This window comes from Carcharhinus amblyrhynchos, unplaced genomic scaffold (genome assembly GCF_965287045.1).
Source record: "Carcharhinus amblyrhynchos unplaced genomic scaffold, sCarAmb.v2.hapA scaffold_52, whole genome shotgun sequence".
Lineage (NCBI taxonomy): Eukaryota > Metazoa > Chordata > Chondrichthyes > Carcharhiniformes > Carcharhinidae > Carcharhinus > Carcharhinus amblyrhynchos.
In genome coordinates this window covers 310,001-327,501 of record NW_027649793.1, presented here as the reverse complement: position 1 = coordinate 327,501, position 17,501 = coordinate 310,001, and the positions used below count along the sequence as shown (strand labels likewise).

General features: G+C 47.6%; 1 protein-coding gene across 1 annotated transcript in view; it reads right to left on the bottom strand.

The window, feature by feature from the left end:
* Window positions 1-717: 717 nt before the first annotated feature.
* The window catches only part of LOC145337565 (olfactomedin-like protein 2A), a 20,035-nt gene continuing 3,251 nt past the window's right edge, over window positions 718-17,501 (bottom strand). The window contains exons 2-7 of the mRNA XM_080182359.1: window positions 17,155-17,388; window positions 15,767-15,874; window positions 12,998-13,180; window positions 8,392-8,593; window positions 4,656-4,841; window positions 718-2,251 (exon numbers count right to left, since the gene is read on the bottom strand). Coding sequence (XP_080038485.1) covers window positions 1,647-2,251; window positions 4,656-4,841; window positions 8,392-8,593; window positions 12,998-13,180; window positions 15,767-15,874; window positions 17,155-17,388 — 1,518 coding nt within the window. The 3' untranslated portion in view covers window positions 718-1,646. The remainder of the gene's footprint in view (window positions 2,252-4,655; window positions 4,842-8,391; window positions 8,594-12,997; window positions 13,181-15,766; window positions 15,875-17,154; window positions 17,389-17,501) is intronic.

Genomic DNA, 17,501 nt, shown 5'->3' with positions numbered 1-17,501 from the left:
GGCCTCCTCATGTTGTGAAGGGAAGAGATGGGAAGCCAATTCGGGATAAAAAGTCTCATAAATGTCCTGCGTGATCTTCTGTTAGTTGGGGGCAGGGGTCGTGATAGGGGTCATGGGTCAGGGAGGCTTGATGTCGCGATTAAAGGGACTTACAACTAGTCCCAGGGTGCGAACCACAAGGATTCTGGAGCATGGCGTTCTCTTCTGGGCACCTCATCTCTGGAAGGATTTATTTGGAGCGGGAGGCAGGCCCAGATTTGATCTAAATTAAACCAGAGCCTAAAGGTGTTGAATTATGAGGCCGGGTTGCACAGACAACCTCGAATCCACTCGAGGGATTAAGGAGTGATCTAATTCAGGCCTTTTGAGTGATGGAAGGAGTTGACTCTTTTTTCGCCGATTTCCCTGAGATGGGGGAGGGTAGGAAGGAGAGGGCATCAGAAAGGGTGTGATAGGGAATGGAGGGAGCAGTGGTGGGGGTGGTTGCTAGGCAGGGGCTGGTGGTAAGGAGGGGTTCGGAGCAGGGAGTGTGGGGTGGGGGAAGGTAGGGAGGAGGGTCCGGAGGCAGTAGGAAGGGGGAGCGTCGGCGGCAGGTGTGACTTGTAGTTAAGGGTGGGGGAGGTGGGGAGGAGGGGAGGTGGGGAGGAGGGGGAAGGCGGGGAGGGGAGAGGGAGGGAGGGAGGGTATGACCCAATGGAGGGCTGAAATGATGCAAGGATTGGATTGGGTTTGACCTGCCCCAGAGACTTCCACTTGCGCGGGGGAGAAGTGGGACTCAGGACGGGAAATATGAAACCGTCTCTGATAAATGGGATCGGGGTATTCAGGAGAAACATCTTTACCCTGGGAGAATGTGGAACTCATTCCCATCGAGGTGACTGAAGCAAAGATTCATTTAAATGGGAAACCGGGTACTCCACTGAGAAAAAAGGACAATAAAAGGGGAGACTTCCATTAAATATATTTTGTAGTACAGTCACCGGTGTAACACAGCAACCAATTAACACTCAGTAAACTGCTGCAAACAGCAGTAAGATAATGACCAGATAATCTGCTTACGGTGACAGCAATTGAGGAATAAGGACTGGCGAGGACACTGGGAAAACCTCCTCTCCTCATGTTCGGAATAGTTCTCTTGGGATCTTTCCATGCACTTGAGTGGACAGTCGGGGCCTGGGTTTGACGTCTCATCTGAAAGGCTTCTCCCATCTTGGGTTGAAAGGAGGGACACAGAAGCAGAAGAGAGGGGAAGGAATATGTCGGTAGGTTGAGGGGATGAGGGAAAGGTAGCTCACATGGGGCATCAACCAGTTGGACTAAATGGCCTGTTTCTGCATTTTAATACTGGAGCCTGCTGGTGTAGTAAGGCAGAGTCTCTCTCACCCACACAACCACACCTCGACACACACACAGTCTTTTACACACACAACCACACCTCGACACACACACCCCGACACACACACATTCTCTCACACACACAACCACACACATTAACACACACACACACACACACACACACAAAACCACAGCCTCACACACACTCTTACACATCCCAGCTCACTCACACACACACATATTAACACACACACACACACACACAAACACATGCATACGTACACACAGTATGTACACACAGGGGTGGGGAGTCAGTAAGTAAACATAACATCATAAGTGACTTGGAATCCATTGTCCCAGGCGTAGAGGAGTTTGTCTGTCGGGTTATAGTCTATCTGGGTGAGGTAAGAGTACTTGCTGTGGATGATCAGTCCGGGGTTGGATTCGAAACCGGTGTGGGTGTCAAAGGCATAGGTGATGGTACCTTCCTTCTGCTCCCCCCGCAGGCCCACCGCGTAGAAGACCCCGCAGATGAGGAAATAGTTGCCGTACCAGGCCCGCCGCACCTGGGTTTGCCAAGTAGTCTCCTTCCTGGTGGTCAGGTCGATGGGATCCAGCCGGCTGAGCACCAGGACTTCCTCGGGAAGGTAGCCAAAGTCGCTGGAGAAGTAGGCCACCCAGAGGCCTCCCTCATCCACTGTGAAGTCCACCTCGGAGTAGCCTTTCCAGCCAAGGAGGCGACTGGGCCCAGTCACCATGTCATCCAGCGAGGCCCAGCCTGCAGCCGCTCGCTGCCTCAGGTCGTAGCGGATGATGTTCCTCGTGTAGGCCTTGTTGTAGTAGAAAGAGCCATTGTAAACCACGTGGCCCGTCCCTATCCAGCTGTAGGGCAGCTTGTAAGTGTTGCTCCACCGGCCTGGGGACATCAAGCACAACAGACATCAGCCATCTTGACAACAACAACAATTTGAAATTCGTTCATGACCTCAAGACGTCTCAAGGCCCTTTAGAGCCAATAAACTGCCCCTAAAGTGCAGATACTGCTGTAGGAAATGCAGCAGCCAACTTATACACAGCAAGATCCTACAAACATGTTTTATTGTCGTGTTAGCTGGTTGGTCCAGTACACCAGACAGCTGGTGGAATTTAAATTCAATTCACACCTTGAAGTCAACACTGGACTGCATGACATTAACTCTGACCACAACAGTCAGACCATCAGTAGTCTGTGGGCTCATTGAGAGAGATGTCAGCCCCACTGGGAAAGAGACATCCGTCCCTGTGAGGGAGTGTGAGAGAAAGAGAGACATCCTTCCCAATGAGGGAGTGAGAGAGAGAGAGAGAGACATCCTTCCCAATGAAGGAGTGAGAGAGAGAGAGACTTCCTTCCCAATGAGGGAGTGAGAGAGAGAGAGAGAGAGACATCCTTCCCAATGAGGGAGAGAGAGAGAGAGAGAGACATCCATCCCCAATGAGGGAGTGAGAGAGAGAGAGAGAGAGACATCCTTCCCAATGAGGGAGAGAGAGAGAGAGAGACATCCATCCCCAATGAGGGAGTGAGAGAGAGAGAGAGAGACTACCTTCCCAATGAGGGAGTGAGAGAGAGAGAGAAAGACATCCTTCCCAATGAAGGAGTGAGAGAGAGAGAGAGAGACTTCCTTCCCAATGAGGGAGTGAGAGAGAGAGAGAGAGAGACATCCATCCCAATGAGGGAGAGAGAGAGAGAGAGAGACATCCTTCCCAATGAGGGAGAGAGAGAGAGAGAGAGACATCCATCCCCAATGAGGGAGTGAGAGAGAGAGAGAGAGAGACATCCTTCCCAATGAGGGAGAGAGAGAGAGAGAGACATCCATCCCCAATGAGGGAGTGAGAGAGAGAGAGAGAGACTACCTTCCCAATGAGGGAGTGAGAGAGAGAGAGAGAGAGACTTCCTTCCCAATGAGGGAGTGAGAGAGAGAGAGAGAGACTTCCTTCCCAATGAGGGAGTGAGAGAGAGAGAGAGAGAGACATCCATCCCAATGAGGGAGTGAGAGAGGGAGAGAGAGAGAGGCCACCTGTCCCAGTGAGGGAGTGAGAAAGACAGATGCCTGTCCCAATGAGGGAGAGAGAGGGACATACACATACCCATCGCAGTGAAGGAGAGAGAGAGAGAGAGATGCCTATCCCAGTGAGGGAAAGAGAGAGAGAGAGAGATACCCATCTCAGTGAGGAACAGAGTGAGAGAGAGATAGAGAGACATCTGTCCCAATGAGGGAGTGAGAAAGACAGAGACGCCTGGCCCAGTGTGGGTGAAAGAGAGATAGAGACACCTGTCCCAGTGAGGGAGAGAGAGAGAGAGAGAGAGACGCCTGTTCCAGTGAGGGTGAGAGAGACAGATGCTTGTCCCAATGAGGGAGAGAGAGAGAGAGAGATCCCAGTGAGGAAGAGCGAGTCCTTCCCATTGAAAGAATGATCCCAGTGAGGGAGACACCAGTCTCACTGCAGCAAGATCTCACAGAGGGTCTCTTTGGTAACTCAGGTACTCATGTCCTGAGTTTGAACGCCACCCCAGATACACAAGCACAAAGTCCAGGCCCACACCTACCTGCAACTGTCTTGATTTTTGTTTTATGCAGTGAAATGCTGTGATCTGCAGCACTCTGCCTGAAAATGTGGTGGATGCAGTTTTAATAGGAACCTGGATAAACATTTGAAGAATTATAAGGAAAGTGCAGGGATTGGGATTGACTGAGAGTAGAATCATTCTCTTGATCGAATACCTTTACACTTTAAACTTGTCAAGGTGATGTAAAGGAATTGTCACTGGACTGGTTGAGCAGAAACTCAGGGGAATGCTCTGGGGACCCGGATTCAAATCACATTACAGCAGATGATGAAATCTGAATTCAATAAAAATCTGGAATTAAAAGTCTAATGAAACCATTGTTGATTGCATAACAAAACCACCTTCCTTCCTTGAGGGAAGGAAATCTGCCTTCCTTACATGGTCTGGTGTACATGTGACTCCAGATATACAGTGGTGGACTCTTAACTACCCTCTGAAATGACTTAGAAACACACACTGTTCAAAGACAATTAGGGATGGGCAATAAATATTGGCCCAGCCTATGAATAAAAAAGAAGATACACACATTTCCAGGATACACAGCCTGTGTAATTAGTCTTAATTTTAGCCACAATAAATTGTGTAAAATTCCAGTTGAAAGTTACTGCTGTTAAGTACAGGGTATATCTTGGTGCTGAAGATGGGCTGAATGGTCACCCACCTCTCTTACTCTTGAACTGGGAAGCTGCTTATGGGGTGCATTCGGAAATCTTACCCAGTTTGAAATGCTCCAGGTTACGGAATTCGATCAAGGTGGTGCCAAAGAAATAGTTGGCGACGTACACCCGCTCCTGATTGATCACCGAGTCCTTCATCCAGACACCCTCTCCACGCCCGGAGCTGCTGTGTGTCCTCGGCTCCCTGATCATCACAGGCGTCCCACCACAGCCGTCTTCCTGAACTAGATTCCAGAGACACAGAGAGAGAGAGGGAGGTTTGCATCATTTAGACCATTTACTTTGGAAGGAAGAAATTCCAGGAACAAACCATCTCTCTCCCCCCCACCCCCTCCACATACTCACATACACTCACACTCAATTAAACTCAATCATCTCACACACACACAAATTCACCCATCACACACACACACATATATATATATATCTATATACACGCACACACTCACATACACTCACACTCAATTAAACTCACCAATCACATACACGCACCGACATACACAATCAATCACGCACACACACACACACATACACAAACACACATGCACACATACTCAAAATCACACACTCATTCTCACACACATACACACACTCACTTGCACACTCACATGTACACTTGCACACAAGCTCAAACACACTTGCACACGTTTGCACACACACACTCACACATACTTGCACAGACACTCGCACACACACTCGCAACGCACTCACTCACAGACACACACACTCGTAGATGCTCGCACACACATACTTATACACACACTCACACACATTCATATACACACACACGCGCGAGTACACACACACACACATACACGCTTGCGCACACGCTTGCACAAAGACTCGCACACACACACTCACACATTCACTCACATGCACAGACACACGCATGCACTCTCTCACACATTCACACAAACACTCGTGCACATAAACACTCGCGCGCGCGCGCGCACACACACACAATAGAGTATGAAGTTTAAGATAGAACCACTATATACAAGTTACAAGAGAACTGTCAGGGATTCTCTGTACATAAATGCACGCACACACACACACACATACATATGTACATCTAGATGCATACATTTGTGTACATAGACATACATGTAAACATAAACACACTCACTCCTACAGATACATTCAAGTCACATAATGCTTTAGATCCTGCTCCAGTCACGCCACATGTACACGATTTGCATATTCTCTTAAACAATATTACAACAGACACACTGACTCACAGGCAGTGCATTCCAGAGCTGAACGACATCACATTTGCTTCTTTTGCAAATTGCTTTATATTCTTCGTTTTTGATTCTATCTTCCTGTCTACTCTGTCCAGACTCCTCATAATTTTTGAACATCTCTATCAAATCTCCTCTCAGTCTTCTTCTCTCCAAGGAGAACTGTCCCAAGCTCTCCAGTCTATCCTCATAACTAAAGTTTCTCATCCTGGAACCATTCTTGTAAACCTCTTCTGCTCTCTCTCCAATGTGTTCACATCACACCCAGAATTGTACACAATATTCCAGCTGAGATCTGACTATTGTCTTGTATAAGTTCAGCATAACCTCCTTGCTCTTACATGCTATGCCCTTATTAATAAAATCCAGAAAGTTTCAGTCACTCACTGGATACAGTGGGCATGTCCTACACCAGGTGATTGGTCACTGGATACAGTGGACAGTGCCTACACCAGATGATCGGTCACTGAATACAGTGGACAGTTCCTACGCCAGGCCAATGGTCACTCACTGGATACAGTGGATAGCGCCTACACCAGGCCAATGGTTACTCCCTGCATACAGTGGACAGTCCTACGCCAGGACAATGGTCAGTCACTGGATACGGTGGACAGTGCCCACACCAGGGGAGGCAATGGCCTAGTGGTATTATCACTAGACTATTAATCCAGAAGCTCAGCAAATGTTCTGGGGTCCCGGGTACGAATCCCACCAGAGCAGATGATGGAATTTGAATTCAATAAAAAATAGCTGGAATTGAGAATCCACTTAAGACAATGAAGCCATTGTTGATTGTTGGAAAAACCCATCTGGTTCACTAATGTCCTTTAGGGAAGGAAATCTGCCTTCCTTATCCGTTCTGGCCTACATGTTACTCCAGAGCCACAGCAATATAGTTGATTTGATTCTCAAGTGCTTCCCAAGGACAACTAGGGATGGGCAATAAATGCTGGCCAGCCAGCAACACCCATGTCCCACAAATAAAAAAAAGATAAATAGTCACTCACTGGATACGGTGGACAGTGCCTACATTGGGTTAATGGTCACTCACTGGATACAGTGGACAGTGCCTACACCAGACCAATGGTCACTCACTGGATACAGTGGACAGTGCCTACACCAGGCCAATGGTCACTGACTGGATACAGTGGACAGTGCCTATACCAGGCCAATGTTTACTCAATGGATACATGGACAATGCCTACATCAGGCCAATGGTCACTTACTGGACACAGTGGACAGTGTTTTTACACCATTCAAGCCTAATCTCAATCATCACCTTCCAAGAGGTTATTGCAGAAGGTCAGGGGACATGGAGTTGGGGGTAGGGTGTTAGCGTGGATAGAGGATTGGTTGTCAAATAGGAGACAGAGAGTGGGGGTCAATGGGTGCTATTCGGATTGGCGGTTGGTGACTAGTGGGGTGCCCCAGGGGTCGGTGCTGGGGCCTCAGCTATTTACCATTTATATAGATGATCTGGAGGAGGGAACTGAGTGTAGGGTGTCGAAATTTGCTGATGACACCAAGATTGGGGGAAAGGCAAATTGTGCGGAGGGTGTGGAGAGTCTGCAGAAGGATCTAGACAGGCTGGGTGAATGGGCCAGGAAATGGCAAATGGAATTTAATGTTGGCAAGTGTGAGGCGGTCCACTTTGGTAGGAAGAATGGTAGGAAGGACTATTACTTACGTGGCGAAAAACTGCAGCAGGCGACGGTGCAGAGGGACCTCGGGGTCCTTGTGCATGAGTCGCAAAAACCCAGCTTGCAGGTGCAGCAGGTGGTCAGGAAGGCGAATGGGATGCTGGCCTTCATAGCGAGGGGGATTGAATATAAAAGTAGGGAGGTCTTGCTGCAGCTGTATAGGGCATTGGTGAGGCCGCAGCTGGAGTACTGTGTGCAGTTTTGGGCGCCGCACCTGCGCAAGGATATTTTGGCCTTGGAGGGAGTGCAGAGGAGGTTTACTCGGCTGATACCGGAGTTGAGGGGGTTGAGCTATGAGGAGAGGCTGAATAAACTAGGCTTGTACTCGTTAGAGTTTAGAAGAATGAGGGGAGATCTCATTGAGACGTATAAGATGATGAATGGGATGGATAGGATAGAGGTGGAGAGACTCTTCCCGCTCAAAAAAGACAGTAGGACTAGGGGGCACAGCCTCAAGATAAAGGGGAGGCAGTTTAGAACGGAGTTGAGGAGGAACTTCTTCACTCAAAGGGTGGTGAATCTCTGGAATTCTCTGCCCGTTGAAGTGGTGGAGGCTGCCTCGCTAAATATTTTTAAGAAGCGGGTTGATGGGTTTTTGATAAGCGAGGGGATTAAGGGTTATGGGGAGAGGGCGGGAATGTGGAACTGAGCAGCGACAGATCAGCCATGATCTTATTGAATGGCGGGGCAGGCTCGAAGGGCTAGATGGCCTACTCCTGCTCCTATTTCTTATGTTCTTATGTTTATGTTATGTTCAACCTAAGGGAAGACAATGATAATGCTGGAATTCCGAGGTTTTCTGGATTTCTCAGAAGCATCAGTCTTCAACTTACTCATGTTTCCATTCTCATCCGGAGGTTTTCCAGTAATTGTCTCAGACGGGGAGACTGCAGGGTGAGCAGTGGGTGTGTGCGGTCTCAGCCGGAGACTCTGAGTGGCCGGGGACTGGGAGATGGGCAGATATTGTGGGCTGACATTCTTCGACGTGTTCTCGTTCAGAGACGATGGTTTGTTTGGGTTCAACTTGACCAGGTCCTGCAAGACAGCAACAGATTCTCCATGAAGCAGTGCAAAGACAATCAAGTGTTCAAAGTCAGGTTTAATCATAGATTCCTACAGTGCAGAAAGAGGTCCTTCAGCCCATCAAGTCTGCACCGAACACTATCCCACCCAGGCCCTACCCCCATATCCCTACATATTATACCCACTAATCCCTCCAATCTAATCATCCCTGGACACTAAGGGGCAATTTCTTAGCATGGCCAATCAACCTAAACCGCACATCTTTGGACTGTGGGAGGAAACCAGAGTACTCAGAGGAAACCCACACAGACACGAGGAGAATGTGCAAACTCCACACAGACAGTGATCCAAGCCGGGAATCGAACCCAGGACCCTGGAGCTGTAAAGCAGCAGTGCTAACCACTGTGCTACCATGCTGCCTGTTTAGATGGAAAAAATATAATGCAACAGGCAACGGGCTCATTACCCAGAGGACACTAACTGAAGTGTTCGGGGTTGAGGGATGGAGGAAAGATTTTTTTGTGAGAGGTTGGAGAGTTTAGGATCTGAGGGCACAGCCTGAGAGTAAAGGGACAGCCCTGTAGAACAGAGATGAGGAGGAATCTCTTCAGCCAGAGGGTGGTGAATCTATGGAATTAATTTCCACAGAAAGCTATGGAAGCTAAATCATTGAGTGCGTTTAAAGCAGACTCTCACAATGCCCTGGATACACTTCATCAGGGCCTGGAGATTTATCTACCTTAATGTGCTTTAAGACTTCCAGCACCTCCTTCTCTGTGGATATGTACAGTCCTCAAGACATCACAATTTATTTCCCCAAGTTCCCCAATATTCATGCTTTTCTCAACAGTAAATACTGAGGAGAAATATTCATTTAGGGTCTCCCCCAACTCTTGTCGATCCGCACATAGATAACCTTGTGGATCCTTCAGAGGTCCTACTCTCTCTCTAGTTACTCTTTTGACATTTATGCATTTGTAGAAGCTCTTTGGATTCTCTTTTGCCTTGTGTGCCATAACAATCTCGTGTCCCCTTTTTGCCCTCCTGAATTTTTTCTTAACCCTACTCCTACATTCCCTATACTCTTCAAGGGATTCACTTGATCCCAGCTGCCTAAGCATGTCATGTCCCGCCTTCTTCTTCTTGACCAGGGCCTTGACATCCTGAGTCATCCAGGGTTCCCTACTTCCATTAGTCTTGCCCTTCACTCTAAGAGGAATGTGCATACCCTGATCCCTGGTTAACACACTTTTGAAAGCCTCCCATTTACCAGACATCCCTTTGCCTTCACACAGACTCCCCCAGTTAACTTTTGAAAGTTCCTGCCTGATGCCATCAAAATTGACCTTGCTGCAATTTACAATTTTAACTTTTTTGCCAGGCCTATCATTCCCCGTAGCTATCTTAAAACTAATAGAATTGTTGTTACTGGTCCCAAAGTGATCGCTCACTAACACTTCCGTCATCTGCCTCTCCTTATTTCCGAAGAGGAAGTCAAGTTTTGCCCCCTCTCTAGTCGGGCCATCCACATGCTGAATATGAAATTCCTCTGAATACACTCAACAAATTTCTCTCCATCCAACCCTCTAATACTGTGGCTGTCTCAGTCAACGTTGGGAAAGTTAAAATCCCCTACTATTACCACCCTATTTTTCTTAGAGCTTTCTGTAATCTCCTTACATATTAGCTCCTAAATTTCCCACTGACTATTTGGGGGTCTGTAGTACAACTCTACCAAAGTGATTCCCCCCTTCTTATTTCTCAGTTCTACCCATATAGACTCAGTGGCCGAACATAAGAACATAAGAAATAGGAGCAGGAGTAGGCCAACTAGCCCTTCGAGCCTGCCCCGCCATTCAATAAGATCATGGCTGATCTGTCGTGGCTCAGTTCCACATTCCCGCCCTCTCCCCATAACCCTTAATCCCCTCTCTTATCAAAAACCCATCAACCCACGTCTTAAAAATATTTAGTGAGGTAGCCTCTACCACTTCAATGGGCAGAGAATTCCAGAGATTCGCCACCCTTTGAGTGAAGAAGTTCCTCCTCAACTCCGTTCTAAACCGCCCCCCCTTTATCTTGAGGCTGTGCCCCCTGATCCTACTACCCTTTCTGAGCGGGAAGAGTCTCTCCACCTCTATCCTATCCATCCCATTCATCATCTTATACGTCTCAATGAGATCTCCCCTCATTCTTCTAAACTCTAACGAGTACAAGCCTAATTTATTCAGCCTCTCCTCATAGCTCAACCCCCTCAACTCCGGCATCAGCCTAGTAAACCTCCTCTGCACTCCCTCCAAGGCCAAAAAAATCGGATATATCCCCTCTCAGTACAGCCATGATGTTTTCCCTAATTAAAAATGCAACTTCCCTTCCTCTCCTACCTCCTGTTCTATCTTTTCTAAAGCATCTGTACCCTGGAACATTGAGCTGCCAGTCCTTTTCCTCCCTTAGCCATGTTCCAGTAATTGCTATGTCTGATGGTCATATGGAATCTGCTGTTTGTAAAGGCAGTGGAAACAGGGTCAACAGCAAATATTTGAAATTTTGCCGGGATATGGATTGGGAAGCAGGGGATGAGATTATCCTTTTCAACAGAACCCACAGAGTGCATCCAGTTGATTGTGATGCCTCTTACAGTTCAACAGCTACCGCATTTCAAATGCAATCGCGTGCACTGAGAAGGCTGAGAAAGTTCCAACATAAACACAAGATTTCTAAAGTTCATGCTCTGATTTGGCAAGTTTTAAGGAATGAGTTTTGTGCTGAAGTTGCGGATGACAGTTTCGATGACTACAGTTATTCGATCTTGGGAACACGCTGTTAGTGTGGAACATGCCTGCTCGCTCCAGATACTGTTCAATAAGGTTGCTTTAACTAAGATCAATCTCTACAGCAGCTGGATGCATTTTTCTCTATTATTGCGGCCAGTGAAACACTTCAATTTATAGTCAGTTTGTGGAATGAGTTTATTCTCTCCATTGAAGTGGAATGAACTCCAGTAACTTCCTCCTCCTTATTCCTTGGCAGTTTGCTCAGGGGCAAGGAAATCACTTCTGCCATTGACACCTTCCAATCTGCCACCTTTATACACGTGTCCAGAGTCTCCCTATCTTGAATCCCTTAACCTTTTAATAAAATCTCAATTGCAGCAACACTTAAGAAGCTCGACCCCATCCAGGGCAAAACAGCCCCATTTTAATCTACCCCTTCCACAAATATTCAACCCCTCTGCCACTGATGGAGTAGCAGCTGTGTGTACCATCTACAAGATGCACTGTAGCAACTCACAAAGGTTCCTTAGGCAACACCTTCCAAACCTATCAACCCATCTATGTAGAAGGACAAGAGCAGCAGACACATGGGAGAACCAACATAGAGTCATTACAGCAGAAAAGGAGACCATTGGGCCATTGAGTCAATGCTAGCTCTCTGCAGAGCAATCCAGTCAGCCCCATCTATTGACAATATCCTGTAATCCACTAAGTTAGTTCCCCTCAAGTAGCCATGTAATTTTCCTTTTGAAACATTCAGCATCTTCCCTTCTTCTATCATCATTTCCACTCACTGTGTAAAAAGAATTCTTCCTCGCATCCCCATCTCTGCCTCCCTTAGCCAAACTATTCAATCTGTATCTCCAAGTCGCTGAACCATCAACTAAAGGGAACAGCTTTTTTTTTCTGCAGTCTCTCCTGCAAGACACTCACCATCCTGACTTGGAAATATATCATTTCAGGCTCACAGAGCTTATAGCATCATGGTAACACAATGGTTAGCATTGCTGCCTCACAGTACCAGGGACCCTGGGTTCAATCCTGGACTTGGGCGACTGTCTTGCAGAGTTTGCACGTTCTCCCCATGTCTGCATGGGTTTTCTCTGAGTGCTCCGGTTTCCTCCCAAAAAGATGTGCGGGATATGTTGTTTGGCCATGTTAAAATCCTCCCCTCCCAAGATGTGTTGGTTAGACTAATTGGTCATGGTAAATGTGTGGGACTACGGGGCTAGGGCAGGGGCGACAGCCTGGGTAAGATCGGAGAATCCTTGTGCATTGTAGGAATTCTCTGATATCGCCTGCCATTCCTACACTGTCGCTGGGTCAAAATCCTGGAGCTCCCTCCCCAACAGCATCTCAGAGACCGCAGCGGTTCAAGAAGGCAGCTCACCACCACCTTCTCAAGGGGCAATTAGGGATGGGCAATAAATACTGGCAAAGTCTGTGACAGCCCATCGAAAGATTAAACGAAGAGGTTTGAAGTTTTCATTGACAGGACCCTTGTCATCACAAGCCGCACTTTGTTACTTAGTTGTTAAGTTAGTGATAGGTCAGAGCATCGAGGGATCCCCTCAAACCCTGTGTCAGGACCTGTAGGGAGGTTGGCATTCTGTACCCACCGGGTGCCTCGTTGCCCTGGTACCTTTGTGGATTTATCTGGTGGGAATAACTGTTGTCTCTGCAGCAGGAAGTTGAGTTTGCTGATTTCTTTCCTGACATTCTTCATGGTGATGGAGAAGTTCTGGTAGATAAACCGATGCTGAATGATTCTCTCGAAGGTCTCTTTCAGAAGGGTGTTAATGCTGGGCACATTGCGTTCCAGTCTCTAGTACAAAACAAAAACCCCCATGAATGCAAAACTTCATCGAACAAATACAACGGTCTCACAACCAACTTACTTAGTGACAGAGAATGGGCAGCACAGAAACAGGCTATTTGGGTCAACTGCCTCTGAGTGACCCTTTACCATGAGGGAACAAGGAACCAGTTATCTGAGTTTGCTGATGATGCTAAACTAAACAGTCAAGTAGGAATGAAGAGCAGATATACAGGAATGACTAAATGCTGACAATAATTATCAGGTGGTGCAAAACTTTAGCACTGCTAAAGGATCCGGATTCAATTCTGGCCTTAGAAGACTGGAGTGTGCATGTTGCCCTAAGTTAGGTTGATTTTGTTTATTTGTCTGAACACGTCAAAGACATGTCAAAGCTTTTCACCTTGTACTCATCAGGCCGCTTCACAAGAATATCGATACAGGGGGAAAACAACATCTCATATTGCAGGAGCAGGGAATGCTGATTGGTTGGCAAGTGAACTCCAATTGGTAGAGGCATTGCCACAGGGAATGCACCAGTAGATGCTAGATCACAGTTAACCGCCAAGGATTGTTTGACATTTAAACAGTTCAAGGTGAGGGACAAGAGGTTTAAGGGGGATGTGAGGAAAAACATTTTTACCCAGGTGATGGTGATGGTCTGGGAGGGTGGTAGGGGTGGGTTGGCTCACATCCATTAAAAAGTACCACCTGACACATCATCGCTTTCAAAGCTATGGGCCGAGTGCTGGTAAATGTGATTAGGTAGGCCAAGTGTTTCTCACTTGTTGGTGCAGACTCGATGGACTAAAAGGCCTCTTCTGCACTATGTGATTCTGTGAAGTTGAGTCTGAGTGGTCAAGGTTATTCCCTGAGGGATGAACCAGTGAATGGCTGTTGCTTATTTTGTTTAGTCAAAACAGGTGCAATGTGTGTACTTGTTCTTTCTGTCTGCAAAGAGCAAACCCTCTGTGTATTTAATATATGTAGCTTCAGTCCACACAATTCACTACACTGTGAGCCAGACTGACTTGCCAGTGTAATGCTCAGCACACTGAGGATTGTTGACAAATGTTATCCAATGACGTAATGTTGGACACGGTGTTTCGAGTCTTGCTGTGATCTGATGAATGCAAGGCAAAAAGCTTCAACGTGCCTCTTTGTTCAGCACAAGCTGCCAGAGGTTTATGTGGAGCCACCGGTAAAACTTCCCAAATCACTTGGCAGGAGTGTTACTGGATACAGATCCGAGCCACATGTGCAGGAATGGACACGGGGCAGCTGAACTAAAGGTTTGTCAGAGTGCTGAATTTTAAGGAGATGGACTGAGGTTTAAAGAGGGAGTCCCAGAGCTCAGGAACCAGGCAGCAGGAAGCACAGGATTAATAGTGCAGCAGAGTAAATGAGGGATTCTCAAAAGGTCAGACGTGGAAGAGCGGCGATGTCTTGGAGGGTGGGGAGGTGAACAGAGATCGGGGAGGGATGGACGAGGTCATGGAGGGATTCGAACACAAGGATGTGAACTTTTTTGGTGCATTGGCCATGCTAAATTCTCTGTCAGTGTGCCCGAACAGGTGTCAGAGTGTGGCGACTAGGGGATTTTCAAAGTAACTTGAGTGTTAATGTGCCAGTAATAAATAATTTTTTTTAAAAACTTACATTTGAGGGCAATGCTGGACTGGGAGCCCGTGTACATCAAGGGCAATTCACTTTCACACTTTGTCGCTCACCCTCCCTCCCCTTTTCAGAAATGCAGTCTCCTGGACTCTCTGATCCAATTCAATAACTTGCCCTGTCGGAACGCTTTGATGTGGGAATCGGATGGGTGAGTCTGGGACACTGCGGCTACATTCAGGAACACAGCCTCCATTCAGTAACGGTTACTGCTTCAAGGTTAGCTGATGAGGGGCCTCAAGGCCACCATCTGCACCAATTCCACGCTGCCTTTGGTTCCCGGACTGCCGGAGCTTGGCTAAGATACCAGTTCCCGCAATGAGATCCACACGGACATCCCATCTCTTTGCCAGTCCCATTAGGGAACATTTATTCAGATTTCTCCATCCATACCTGGATCATTCCTGTAGAATTATCCATTAGCCCGGAGCTAACCTTTAGCAACTCACTCCAAGTCTTACTATAGAGTAGTGGCTACAGAACTGCAACTCAGAGGCTTGAACTAATAATCCAAAGAACATCTGTTCAAGCTCTTCCCGCATTGCATCCCCACCCCTTCCTTAATCTGAGAAAATGAAATCAGTGGAAAACCAGCTAGAATCAGAAACCTGGGCCCACTACAGTGACTAAGAGGTGATCAGACTGATGGAAAACCTTGACTAGTGTTCTGAGGGAAGGAACCCTTCTATCCTTCCTCATTCTAGACAAATATATGACTCCAGTCCCTCACCCCCCAATATGATGGACTCTTCAGAAACCTTGGAAGTAGCCTAGTAAATCACCATGGCAGTTCCTTCAGTGTTGCTGGGTCAAAATCTCTCCCTATAGGTCAGGGACTGCAGCGGTTCAAGAAGGCGACTCACCACCACTTTCTCGAGGGGAGGTGGAGAATAAATGGCAGCCATGCCCACGTCCCCATACCTTCTCCAGCTTCTTGAGTTGACTGTTGAGTTTGGCCGAGTAAGAATTCAATCTCCTTGTCTCCGAATTCTCAAAGATCTCTTGGAGATCAGTAGCCAATGCCTGGATCTGTGGGAACCAAAACACCAGGATCAGATACCAGGGGGGAACCTGGGCTCACGCGAACCCACAAGGGGTCAAAGGTCACGCTTCAGTGAGACAATCTGCTGGACAGGTGAGTGGGAGAGGGGAAATGAAGAGAAGGGGATATTTGCATCACTTAAGTGCCAGGCAATGACCATCCCCAGCAACAGGAACCATCGCCCTTTGACATTCAATGACATGCCCATCATTGAATCAGCCATTTACCATTGACCAGAAACTGAACTGGAGCAGCCATATAAACAGCATGGCTACAAGATCAAGTCAGAGCCTAGGAATTCTGTGAACTGCAACTTATCTCCAAATTTCCCAAAACCTCCCCTAAACTATCGACAAGACCTGCCTGGGTGAGTGCAGCTCCAACAACACTCAAGAAGCTCAACACCATCTGGAACCAAGCAGCCACCTCATTAGCACCCCATCCACAAAAAAAACATTCAATTCCTCCACCTCCAGCACACAGTGTGTACCATCTACAAGATGCATTGAGGCAACACATCAAGGTTCCTTAGGTAGCATCTTCCAAATGTCATCATTACCACCTAGAAGGACAAGGGCAGCAGATACCTGGGCACACCACCACCTGGAGGTTCCCCTCCAAGTCACTCACTATCCCGACTTGGAAACACATCACCGTCCCTTCATTGGATCAAAATCCTGGAGCTCCCTCCCCAACAGCGCTGTGGGTGTACCCACACCTCAGGGACTGCAACGGTTCAAGAAGGCAGCTCACCACCACCTTCTGAAGCAGCAATTAGGGATGGGCAATAATTACTGGCCAAGCCAGCGACATTTAGATCCGATCAAAAAATGTTCATGAAGTACAGGAGAGAGATACGAGGGGAACAGAACTTACAGGGAATTCTGGAAGGAGTGAGAAGGATACAGCGAGCGAGGAAAGAACATCAGTCACCCACTCAGTCCTCTGGAGTTGCCGCTTGCTGTGCTCTAATTGCAGTATTCCTTCTCTGTTTCCTTTCCCTCTTTTTTTTCCTGTCTGTCTCCTTCAGTGTTTTCCAGCTCCGAGGATGATTGCAATATTTCCTCTTTGTGTACTAACTAATTTGCTGCTTATTCTCAGCATTGGCTGTTTGCTTGTTCCTGTATGATCTGTAGCTGAAGGCCTACAAACCTCACCAGACCGAGAGCCTTTCACTGGGCTGGGGGCACAGCTGCCTGTTCTTGCCTTTATATCTTCATGCCACCCCAGCGATCACACCAAACAATGGCCGGGCTCTGAAACTTACCGTCGTCAAGTCTGACACTTGTATCTTTGTCCTCGCCGCTCCCTGCTCGCTCCTGCCTTCACACGGGTCGACCCCGCAGTAACATTTGCACTTTGACCCCGAGCTCGCCAGCTCCTGCGGGCGGAGGCCCCTGGCCCATGCTTTGCCGCCACTCCACACTGTTTCCTCAGGGCTGGGCATCTTGAAGGCGCAGTTACAGTCGACTTCCTCAGTCCTCTTCAACACAGTCTTAACCTGAGCAGGTTAAATAAACACATAAAATTACACAGAATTCACAACACAGAAGCAGGCCATTTGGCCCAATTGGTCCGAGTCGATGTGCTGAGTGGCCTTGCGTTCAATGGCGG